Source organism: Corythoichthys intestinalis, chromosome 8 (genome assembly GCF_030265065.1).
Source record: "Corythoichthys intestinalis isolate RoL2023-P3 chromosome 8, ASM3026506v1, whole genome shotgun sequence".
Classification (NCBI taxonomy): domain Eukaryota; kingdom Metazoa; phylum Chordata; class Actinopteri; order Syngnathiformes; family Syngnathidae; genus Corythoichthys; species Corythoichthys intestinalis.
This window is the reverse complement of record NC_080402.1, coordinates 55378551-55391581: the sequence shown is the minus strand read 5'-3', so window position 1 is coordinate 55391581 and position 13031 is coordinate 55378551. Positions and strand designations below refer to the sequence as shown.

Below are 13031 nucleotides of genomic sequence, written 5' to 3'. Positions count from 1 at the left end.
TCCTTGACGTCAGTTTTGGGATGCAGAACAAACGAATATGTCTGCCTCCGTAGAAGCCCCCGGAACATCTTAATTTTATCGCTCAAATATTGTGTGAACACAAATTCCAGCTACGAGAACCAGAATTTATACAAATCTAAGCAGCTCACCCGGCGCCATCCATTAAACCGCAGCAAATGCCTCCCGACGTGCGGTAACATTAGCTTGGCTATAGCCAGCCATTTCCATAGCATTGTAATAATGGAAACGCTAGCTTTATGCATCAAACTCAGTGATTTCGCAAACGCACAGAATATTTTTATTTTGATTTGCTAACGTTTTCTCCGATTAATGGTTACGACAGTGCCATCATTTGGATAAACGTCAACAATTTTGGACCCGGAACCCTTGGTCAGAACCTTCACAGGTGAGTTCAATTGCTAGCAAACTGCTATAGCTGAGCTAAACCGCTAAATACAAACAATTATTTTTACACATGCCTAAGGTTATTGACCTCCATTGTAAAACAGACTACATTTGGTTATGGTACTGACAATATCCAATAACGCGATCATGATTTTTCTAGCGCCAGTGTGTTGCGTTCCCAGCCTTTTTACTGTATGCATCAACCTGTGAATGAGCTATTTCAATGAAATGCTTACAACATGATTATTTATAGACTTTAGATTTTCAAATCTGCAAATTACTTAATTGACTTCCTCTTGCCTGAACGCTGAATTTGGCACCACGGTGGTGCTCAGGTTTATTGTTTCTTCGTTCCACCTGAATATATTGCAGTTTTGCTATAATGCCTGTAGGTGGCAGTAGTTGCCAAATTTTGCATGCGTTAAACTGTTATCCGCATTCACATACCTACCTACAGATTAAACTACAGTAATATGGACTACAGTCACTGATGGATGAAGTACTCACTTTTTTTCACTTACGTAAAAGTACAGATACAGGTGCAAAATTATTTCAGTAAAAAGAAAAACGTAGTTTAGTAAAAAGTACGGATACCTGCTGTAAAAGTGAGTGAAGCTAAAGTAAGAAGTACCTCTTCATATTTGTACTCAAAGTACATATAAGAAAAAACGTACTTAAGTACAGTAACGAAGTACTTCATTACATTCCACCAAAGACTACGGTTAATTATTCTAATTTACTTTTATCACGTCCCATGCCTGATCTACACTCCGTATTTTCCCTGCTTTAAAATGAGACCGTTATGAAAAACAAAGTAATTTCGGTTCAAAGTGTCCAACATTGTCATTTATGACTGAGATCACTGTCACTTTTAACAAAATTACGGCTGCAGCTATCGATTATTTAAGTAATCAATTAATCTATCATTTACCGTAATTTATGGACTATAAGGCGCACCTGACTATAAGCCGCCACCCACCAAATTTGACATGAAAACGGCATTTGTTCATAGATAAGCTGCACTGGACTATAAGCCGCAGTTGTCCTCATTGTATTATGGGATATTTACACCAAAAGATATTAACTGGTAACACTTCATTTGACAATGGCATCATAAGACTGTCATGAGACCAAATGAGCCACCATCAAGCTTTGAACCAATTGGGTGCAAAGCCTTATTGTTTCTAAAAGCTTCATTTGGCCATCACTGCGCCCTTGGGGGAGACAGTCAACCTCTGCTGTCACCTGCTTTCAACACTGTTATCATCCAACATTCCTCCTAGCATGCATTGCGGCGCTACAGATGTAAATAACAGTCATGTTCTCTGCTAATTATTTCTTCAGTTACTGTTCCAGTTGTTTCATTAATTGCTAGTTATGGTATTTGGTAACATTTTCTTGGATAGTGGTGCCATAATATTGTCATATGACAGTCATAATTATTACATGACAATGTCATAAGAATTAATGAATGCTTATAATAGAGGTCGGTTAGTGTCATCCAGCAAATTATCTCACTTTTGAATGGCCGTAAAAGATCTGAGCTGGACATAAATGGAGTTAGTGAAATAATATGCCACATGACACATATTGACATCTGTCATAAGCATTCAGTAATGCCCATGACAGTGTCGTGTCATAATTATGATGTTCTTATGACATACTTATGATGCCGCTGTCTAATAAAGTGTTACCTATTAACCCAAATAAATCAACAAATAAGCCGCACTGGACTATAAGCCGCAGGATTCAAAACGAGGGAAAAAAGTAGCGGCTTATAGTCCGAAAATTAGGGTAGTAAATTCAAATAATTGAGCAATCGGATTAGGAACATTTAATGCGTTGCAGGATAAACTTGAAGATTATTTACTTGCTAAGATTGCACTATTAAAAAAGCATTGAATGCAAATATATAAAAAAAAAATACAATTCCCGAGTTTTTTTCAACCTGCAGAATTGCGCTAGTTTAAATACTATAAAATGCTAGTTATTTTGTTTTTGTAATGCTCTTAACAAATTGTTCAAACATATATTCCCACAAAAAACTGCATAATATACTTCTAAACTATATAAATAATGCATTAACGAACATACTCTATTAGCTCAAACAAAAACATACCTTATGCTGGTCTTAACACATAGCAGCTGGATCCAGCCATGTTAGATGAGTTATATTCACTGTTGCCACCAGAGGGCAGTGTATCCTATCCACCCAAATGAAGAAAACTAAATGCAAACACTTTTAAAGTTGTAGAGCGACTCTAATTAAACGAATCCTCGAAGCAGCAAAATTTGATTCGAAGCATTTTTTCTAACCAAATAACCTGAGTTAATCGATAAATTGTTGCAGCACTAAACAAAATCGATGACTACAAGTGACTTTAGCTGGTACATAACAAATAATGGCTTAGCGCTCATCACCTGTTATTGGACACCATGCCAACTTTCAGTTGACACCTATTATCAAAAATCAGATTGGCAAAAAGTTTCTAAATGAGCTTTCACTCGTATAGCACTTTTCGACTCTTAACATAATCAAAGCTCTGTGACAAAGTCACCTCATTCATGAAATCAGAGAATTATCAAGACATTGTAGAGCAGGGATCGGGAACTTATGGCACAGCGACCAGATTGGCTCTTTTGACAGCTGCATCTGGCTCGCAGACAAATATTCAATTATTTAAAAAAATGCTCCAACAACACTTCGCACTAGATAACATGAAATAGCAACCGAGATGTGATATGTTAGATCCCTGAAGTCTTATGCCATTGGCTGTGTGAGCCCAGGGTGATCATGGGACACGTAGTCCATATAATACAACTGGCGACTAGAAAGCCGGTTCGCAGTAATTTTAGTTGGAAAGTGGCAAACATACATGTCATTGTGTCTATCATCTATTTGTCTATCTATCAATTGCATAGGCAACGCAGATGAGGCAGAGACACTGTTCAAGTGGGGTTGCCGAATTTTGCTTTTGAAAATAGCGGCCGATGTGCTTGACATTGTTACCAGCATCCCCAAGGGGCGGCTGTCCTTTTCAATATCACAGGCATTGCCAATTTAGTGTAGACCAGTGATCCTCAACCACCGGGCCGGGGACCGATACCGGTCCGTGGCACATTTGCTACCGGGCCGCAGAAAAATAATAAATTATTTGTTAACGACTGCAGTCTGACCTGTGCTTTTTTACACATCAATATGCCTGTCTACTCTATTGACTAATCCGGGTAGAGATTTGTGTAGGTCGCCCTCTAGTGGTTGGCCGCCACGACTGCCCAGCGTGGCAGAGTCAGTCAATGTAAACATGAACGTTAGCTGCTGTTGGCTGTGTGCTGCGACCTCTTTGGACAGCTTTTTTTTACTAGGAAAAGGCCGCCTGCCTAGCCAGAAGACAGATGGACAACCAAGCCCATTCTGCATAATTTGTGGCTAAAAGATAGCAAACGAGGCAAGAAAAGCGAATGCACTGAGAGCATCATAACTCGTGGTGGCTCGCTAAAGCGAAGAAACCTTTCAAGATTGGAGAATTCATTATGCCTGCGACCAAGGATTTTATATTTACTGTAATTTTCTGCCACACATTGCTGGTCCATGAAAAAAAGGCTCACATCCAATCGGTCCGTGGTGCTAAAAAGGTTGGGGACCACTGGTGTAGACGAAGAAGTGGACGAGCAAGGAGGAGAGAGAGACAGGTGTTGAGAGAGAGTTGCATGCAATGCGCGGGAGTGCAATGTTAAGTGGCTGTGTTCCCCGCTGTTTTTTTTTTTTTTTTTTTTTTTTTTTTTAATAAAGTGTCCATGCAAAAGCCATTCGACGCGTCCAGGTGTTTTTATACACTCCGCCACCTCCCTGAAGGAAGAACCGGAAGTAGGAACGATGAACGAGCCACAAAAATCGCCAGTCCACTCCCTACTACGGTTCGGAGTTGAGAGCACTGTTTACTAAAAGTGCAGATTGGTAACAACATGAACAAGTTATGAGGAGCTGAAATCACTCCATGATTTTGGACACTTCAAGCGTACGTCGCAATAATATGCTTCAATTCATTGCCCATTGGTGGTCCTCCCGTGGTGGATTGTATGGAGATGAGCATTACAGACGTTAAGTCTCTGCTCATCCAGCAGTTGGACTAGCCCCTCCCAACTCAATGCCGAGTGAACAGGAGTCAACATCCCAAATAACGATGTTAGGCTTTTGTTGTTGTTCTCTCAATATTTATTCAAAAATATATTTACTCAGCAACTGCTCATAAAAGCTGAGCATGACCTCACTCTCGCTCCCATGTGAGGCGTTCACAAAAAAAAAAAAAAAAAAAAAAATTACAAAAAAACCAAACAAAAAACACAGCGTTTACAAAACACACACACACAAAACTGTATTGCTCTCGTTGAATCCCATTTTTAAATATGTGGGGTGTTTTGGCTCTCTTGGTCAAAAAGGTTCCCGACCCCTGTTCTAGAGTGACGGTACACAAGAAAGCCCGCAAACAGTTTGCTGATGACATGTCAACAAAGCACATGGATTACTGGAACCATGTCCTATGGTCTGATGAGACAGGCGGTTTTTCTTGTGTACTATTTTCAGAAGGGGCTTCCTCCTGGGGTGACAGCCATGCACACCGATTTGATGTAGAGTGTGGCATATAGTCTGAGCACTAACAGGCTGACCCCCCACCTCTTCAATCTCTGCAGCAATGCTGACAGGACTCCTGTGACGAGTGAAATGACATTTTTGAGGAAAAATGACAAGCAGTACTCAATTTGGACATTTAGGGATGTACGTTTTTTCAAAGGGGTGTACTCACTTTTGTTTCCAGGGGTTTAGATATTAATGGCTATATTTTGAGTTATATTGAGGGGAAAATGAATTAACTCTAAAGATGCACACAGACTACTTTTCATTGTCTCAAAGTTTCATTTTGTCAGTGTTGTCCCATGAAAAGATACACTTAACTATATGCAGAAATGCGACGGGTGTACTCACTTTTGTGATACACTGTATAATGTCCTGCCCAGTAACAGAAAATTTGTTTTGAGTCAAAGTTAGGGTGACCATATTTTGTTTCCCAAAAAGAGGACACTAGGCTCGAGATACTTAAATTCCACTTTAACTTCAATCAAAGTTACCTCATCACTTTAATATATTTAAAGTACATATCCTCCGTATAGATGGAAAATCCACTGCTATAACAAAATAATAGCGAATGAACGAATGCTCGCATGTACAGGTCACTTCCTGTTCATTTTGGAACATTTCTGACTCTCCTCCTGTCGATTTTGCGTGACAGAACAGGAAGTGACCAGGGAATATCCTCAAATGAATAGACAGTGACACAAACTCAACAGGAAGTGACCTGTAAATGCCCTACAATGAACAATAAGTTACCTAGAAACATCCCCAAAATCAGAAAGACTGGCTGCGAATGCTCCGGTTTCAAATACCGAATGATCATTCACCTCTTCAAGTATAAATGGATTGAGCGTCTAGTGCCGTCAATCGCAGCCAGAGTGAACAGAGGCCCTATTTTGGTGGAAGATTTGGTAGCAACTTGTTGGTTCCTTAAAAAAAAAAAAAACATTGATGCCTTTTTAAAACGATGTATCGATTCTTGGCATGAGCATATCAATAACCTTTTGGGATACAAAGTATCACGATATACACTGCTGGCCAAAAGTATAGGCACCCCGGCACTTCTGTCAGATAATGCTTAATTTTTCCCCAAAAATGATTGCAATTACAAATCCTTTGGTAGTAATATCATTTATTTTGCTTACAATGAAAAAACACAAAAGAGAATGAAATGTTTTTTTTTTTTTAATCATTACCATTTTACACAAAACTCCAAAAATTGGCCAGAGTATTGACACCCTCAGCCTAATACTTGGTAGCACAACCTTTAGACGCAATAACTACAAACAGCCGCTTCCAGTATCCATCAATGAGTGTCTTACAATGCTATGCTGGAATTTTACAGCATTCTTCTTTGGCCAACTGCTCCTGGTCCCTGAGATTTGAAGGGTGCCTTTTCCAAACTGCCATTTTCAGATCCCTCCACTGGTGTTGTATGGGATTCAGGTCTGGACTCATTGCTGGCCACTTTAGAAGTCTCCAGTGCTGCTTTCTCTCAACCAATTTCTAGTGCTTTTTGACGTATGTTTTGGGTCATTGTCCTGCTGGAAGACCCATGATCTCGGAGGAAGACCAAGCTTTCTTACACTGGGCCCTACATTATGCTGCAAAATTTGTTGGTAGTCTTCAGCCTTCATAATGCGATGCACACGGTCAAGCAGTTTAGTGCCAGAGGAAGCAAAGCAACCCCAAAACATCAGGGAACCTCCGCCATGTTTGACTGTGGGGACCGTGTTCTTTTATTTGAAGGCCTCGTTTTTTTCCCTGTAAACTCTATGTTGATGCTTTTTCCCAAAAAGCTCTACTTTTGTCTCATCTGACCATAGAACATTCTTCCAAAACGTTTTTGGCTTTCTCAGGTAAGTTTTGGCAAAACTCCAGCTTTTCATTCAGACGTCGACGGATAGTACGGGTTGACACTGTTGTACCCTTGGACTGCAGGACATCTTGAACTTGTTTGGATGTTAGTCGAGGTTTTTTATCCGCCATCCGCACAATCTTTCGTTGAAATCTCTCGTCAATCTTTCTTTTCCGTCCACATCTAGGGAGGTTATCCACAGTGTCATTGGCTTTACAATTATTGATGACACTGCGCACGGTAGACACAGGAACATTCAGGTCTTCGGAGATGGACTTGTGACCTTGAGATTGCCCATGCTTCCTCACAACTTTGCTTCTCAAGTCCTCAGACAGTTCTTTGGTCTTCTTTCTTTTGTCCATGCTCAATGTGGCACAGACACAGGACCAATATTGAGTTATCTTCAATCCATTTTAGATTGAGTTATCTTTAATCCATTTTAACTGGCTGCAAGTGTGATTTAGTTATTGCCACCGCTTGTTATGTGCCACAGGTAAGTAACAGGTGCTGTTAATTACACAAATTATAGAAGCATCACATGATTTTTCAAAGGGTGCCAACACTTTTGTCCGGCCCATTTTTGGAGTTTTGTGTGAAATGATAATGATTTTTTAAAAAATTCCAATCTCTTTTGTGTTTTTTTTTTCATTGCAAGCAAAATAAATGAAGATATTACTACCAAAGCATTTGTAATTCCACTCAATTTCTGGGGGAAATGGAGCATTATCTGGCAGAATTGCAGGGTTGCCAATACTTTTGGCCAGCAGTGTATCACCATTTTGATATTTTGTCACACCCCTATTAACCACACAAACCATAAACCTTAAACTGATTTTTTTGAACTGTTAGGTTTTTTTCTGAACAACCAACATGTCTACTTTTGTGTTTATCTAGGTACAGCATCCTGATCAATCTTCAGACTGAAACATCACTGAAGGACTACTATTTGAAATAGATTTTTGACAATGTTTCCACTCCATACATCAGATCTTATAAGGAAATGGTCATTTTGTTGAGGAATGTTTGGCTGGGGAAACAATAATCTCAAAACTTGAAGATGCCTTTGGTCCGAACATAAACGATTTTTTCTCTGTAGAGACTTTTTTTTTTTTTTTCTGAAAGCCGTTGCTGGCTTTAGAGGGCAGAAACAATGTGGGCACCATCGAGCTTGGATTGTTGCTAGCATGTTTGAAAGGATTCATCAGGGGAGACCCTTTGGCAAAAGTATTTGTCACCAGACTCGGATTTGACCTTGTTCAGTTAAATAATGCCCCTGAAAATGTAATTGACATGGATATCAATGGACTTTACCCAAATTGTTGGGATTCAGTGCCATCAGTTCGTTTTTGACTATTCAACTCTCACCTGTCAGGTGTTCTTAATCAAATGTCATCTGTTATCAGAAATGTCTACACGAAGAAAAACCAAGCTTCTCCATTGGTATACTTAAAGACTTGCACCTAATATGAATGTTGGACTGAAAGAACATTGGTTTTTTTGTTTGTAAATAATCATTTTTCTCAAACGGTTGCAGCTATTCTGAACTTAGTCGTTCAGAAGTTGTACATGACACTAGATGGAGAAAAAATGGCACATTTTTAATTCTGACTTAACCTGTAAGCAAGTGCAATTTGCATGGAGAAAAACTAGAAGCCTAACTAAGAAAGACTGAAATGACTTAAAACAGGTTTTCCTCAATTTGATACTAAATTCTCTTTTTTGATAAATCCAACCTTTCAACAGGATGTTAAATTACTATCGAAAACAAAAACGATGTTTCTAGAACTCAAATTGAACTTTTTTCAATCATTTAAATGCCAGTACTTCATATATGTTAATACATTTTTGGGATAAAGCTTGATTTGCACTTTTCCAGACTTAATAAGTACTGTTTGGACCTGGTGGAGTAACATCAACTTTTTTTTTTTTTTTTTTTTTTTTTTTTTTTTACCTGGTTGGGGGATAAATACTATGCATTCGTATGTTACTTTTTGAAGGTCACATGATTTTTGACCCAACAAAGAGGAAATACGATATCCATTATCTCTTGATTTTTAATATGTGAAATGTTTTTCTCAATTGAACTTGTTTTTCTATGAACCATAATTTATATTTCCAAAGCACAAATTCACTAGGTAGGCCGTGCCACCATTAGATTCACCTGAATGACAACTCCTACAGCATTCCAGCTGAGAAACAAAACATCACTGTATACATAGGAAGGGATGCCAAGTGGCAGTAATAAGAGCGAAGGGCAGGGTCCAGGCTCCTCCCCCCTGCCCCATTCCGTCATCCTTTCCAACAGACCAATACGACCATCACGTTATGTCCCTGTGTCAGCGGCCACTTTCTTCCTGGTGGGCTCAACAACGCTGTTCTTCTGCTTCACGTAAGTCTTTAACACCAATGCATGTCGTATTGTAAAAATGTCTTAATGTTACCTACCTATTACCATATTTTCTGCACTATAAGCCCGCATCTAAAAGCCTTTCATTTTTTCAAAAGCCGATAGTGCACCTTATTTCATCCGATGCCCTTCTATGTGGATCAATATTTGTTAATCATGGCATGACATTCTTTCCTTCCTCCATTCATTCCTTTCAGCAGCTCAATGTAGTGGATGCATAACGCAACCCCAATCACTATTACTGCGCCTTATTATGTGGTGCGCCCTAAATATGAAAACAGTTTTTAAATAGGCCATTCATTGAAGTTAGGCCTTACAGTGCTGGCCAAAAGTATTGGCAACCCTGCAATTCTGTCAGATAATGCTCAATTTCTCCCAGAGAAGGATTGCGATTACAAACGCTTTGGTAGTAATATCATCATTTATTTTGCTTGCAATGAAAAAACACAAAAGAGGATGGAATTTTTTTAAAATCATTATCATTTTTCACAGAACTCCAAGGATGGGCCAGACAAAAGTATTGGCACCCTCAGCTCAATACTTGGTAGCACAACCTTTAGATGAAATAACTGCAACCGCTTTTGGTATCCATCAATGAGATTCTTACAATGCTCTGCTGGAATTTTAGACCATTGTTCTGTGGCCAAATGCTCCAGTTCTCTGAGATTTGAAGGGTGCCTCCTCCAAACTGCCATTTTCAGATCTCTCCATAGGTGTTCTATGGGATTCAGGTCTGGACTCATTGCTGGCCACTTTAGAAGTCTCCAGTGCTTTCTCTCAAACCATTTTCTATTGCTTTTTGAAGTTTGTTTTGGTTCATTGTCAATAGCGTACTGCACGCTATTGTTTAGCAACTAGTTCAGTTGATTTTGTGATGTCAGTTACACCCACGCACATACACACTGCTAGACTTGTGCACAGGTGCATATGATAACGAGTATTAATGAAGGGCTGTTCGGTGCCTGTATGATCGATGTCAGAGTTTGGTCCGCATTGCCGGCACTAAGTCGAATTCGTTCCTAGTGAGGGTTGGACTCCACCAAAGATGTAACCGATTCTGTTCATAATTTTTATGGACAGACTTTCTAGGCAGCGTTTAGGGTGTCCGGTTTGGTGACCTCAGCATTGCATCTCTGCTTTTTGCAGATGATGTGGTGCTGTTGGATTCATCAAACCGTGACCTCCAACTCTCACTGAAGTGGTTCGCAGTCGAATGTGAAGCAGTTTGGATGAAGATCAGCACCTTCAAATCCGAGACCATGGTCCTCAGTCGGAAAAGAGTGGAGTGCCCTCTCCGGGTCGGGGATGAGATCCTGCTCCAACTGGAGGAGTTCAAGTATCTTGGGGTCTTGTTCACGAGTGAGGGTAGGAGGGAGCGAGAGATCGACAGGCGGATCGGTGCACCGTCTGCAGTAATGCAGACTCTGCATCGGTCCATAGTGGTGAAGAAGGACGGTCCATAGTGGTGAAGGAGCTGAGCCGAAAGGTGATGGATGGATGGTATTAATGACGTAATGAAGAAGCAATTTGAGATACTCACATTTGATTGGCTGAAATAGTACCGGCATTGATAAAATGTCTGCCCCTTTTTATTTAACCTGGTACTCCAGACTCACCGCTGTTCCAGCTATCGAGTCTGGCCACCATTAAACGGATAAAATTTCCATGGCGCAGCAAGCCACAGCAAACAGACAGCGGAGCGGACCAATCAGCGACGGGCGGGACGGGGGACTTGCGCGCGGAAGTAAACATACGAGGACAGCGGAGTTTATTCAACATGGCTAGCGCGAGACAGACTGTTGTCAATGACTTGTGTCGATGTGTTTTTGGTAATTTAAAACTGATTTTACCATGGATTGGAACATATTCTCGGCTCTCCTGTTCGCCATCTGTGTTGTTGTGGAGACGACTTCCGACGCGGAAGAGTGACGTTGCTTGTTAAGAACACGAATCTGATTTGTCGATTGATTTTGTACTTGCTCGAGAGGCCGTTAATGGGCTGGGTCCGAGACTATTCGCTCAATGTTTGAAAAACACAGGGAGAACAGTCTGGCCGTGCCAGGCAACTTTTTATTTACATTTCCCCCCTCTATTACACATCAGAAATATGAAATTATGTGTTTTTTCAATTTACCAAAAAAGATTATTTCTGCTGGTGTGGACAATTAATAAGGTGTTGTCTTCCCTTTTAACGTTAAACTGCCTCCAGTAGACATGACAGTGCCTTGCATGAGGGAAGCATTGCCTCCTGGTATACAAATGGGTGCATTAATGAGTGTGTTCTTTGCCATTCACCATGTTTCATCGTCTTTAAACTTTGTGCGTAAACTATCAATTACACACCTGTCTGCTATTTTGGGTCTAAATATTTAATCATTACACTAGACTTTCAGTGCAATTTGTGTCGAAAATATGCACTACTTCATTCAAAGCTAAGTATTTAAAAGGATGCCGTTTAAAAAATAATCACCAGTGTTATGTGATGTTTTCATTTATATTCTGACATGTGCTGTCCTTTCTGTTTTGTGTTGTGCAGTTGTCCATGGCTTTCGCAGTGTTTCTCGGTAGCTGTTCCCATTTATAACGGAATCATTTTCCTGTTCGTTTTGGCCAATTTCTGTATGGCCACATTCATGGACCCAGGCATCTTTCCAAGAGGTAGGTTGATAGATTCACGTTTAGGTTTTCTGATTAGGACTCATTTGTGGATGTTTTGTAGCTGAGGTTTAGCCTGTTATGGTACGAAGCGCTAACCTGGCACACCAGACTGTCTAAAAAGCAAAATTCAACAGCGGGAAATTACTTCTTTATATTAATATTATATTTTTATATAATTGTTATATTTTCTATTTTATAAATGCTTTATCTTAAAATTGTTCAAAATATAAGCTTTAGATTTGGTATTGTATTAAAGCTTTTATCTACCAATAAGTCTGTCACTCCCATGTATCGCGCATCTTCCGCTGCCACTCCCACCACCCACCAGGCCCGGACTGCAGAGGGGCCCCCAAGGCACCCACAGTGAAAACAGTGACCCCCAATTCCACTTTCACGAGCAGCCACAACTGTTTTTGACTGACTACAACCTGATTTGTTTGGTTTTTGGTCTTTCTGTCTTTAGCTGAGGAGGATGAGGACAAGGATGATGACTTCCGTGCACCTCTTTATAAAACTGTGGAGATCCGCGGGATCCAGGTCAGGATGAAGTGGTGTTCAACTTGTCGATTCTACCGGCCTCCACGTTGCTCCCATTGCTCAGTCTGTGACAACTGTGTTGAGGTGTGTCCACATTGCAGCTACACACTATAAATTAGGGGTGACACGTTTTCGACTCGTGGGCCAGAAGTGTACCGCCAGAGGGTGTCATTTGGCACGCAGGTTTTTTTTTTGCCTGACAGGCACATTGTAGCTCATTCATACTGTACATATAGCAAGTTTTTTTTTTTTTTTTTTTTTTTTTATACATTGGCACTGTAAAACCGTATATTTGAGATTTGTGTAATCAAGTGGGTGCACTACTGCACTTGGCTCACTTTCATGTCCGCAATTACATTCGTTCATTCGCCACCTCCCAGTCAAATGGACATGGAACACTGTCAATGTCAGCCAATGAGTTAACAAGGAAGTGACCCAAACATGACCCCAAAACAACCGAATGGGACACCAAATCAGCAGGAAATGACCTGTAAATATCTCAAAATTACAAGGATGAGACGTACGATTAGCTCATT

The 13031-nt window shown here is 40.3% G+C and overlaps 1 protein-coding gene across 1 annotated transcript in view; it reads left to right on the top strand.

Annotated features, from left to right (window-relative positions):
- Positions 1-27: 27 nt before the first annotated feature.
- The window catches only part of LOC130920946 (palmitoyltransferase ZDHHC5-A-like), a 43836-nt gene continuing 30832 nt past the window's right edge, over positions 28-13031 (top strand). The window contains exons 1-4 of the mRNA XM_057844509.1: positions 28-406; positions 7788-9282; positions 11837-11958; positions 12422-12579. Coding sequence (XP_057700492.1) covers positions 9119-9282; positions 11837-11958; positions 12422-12579 — 444 coding nt within the window. The 5' untranslated portion in view covers positions 28-406; positions 7788-9118. The remainder of the gene's footprint in view (positions 407-7787; positions 9283-11836; positions 11959-12421; positions 12580-13031) is intronic.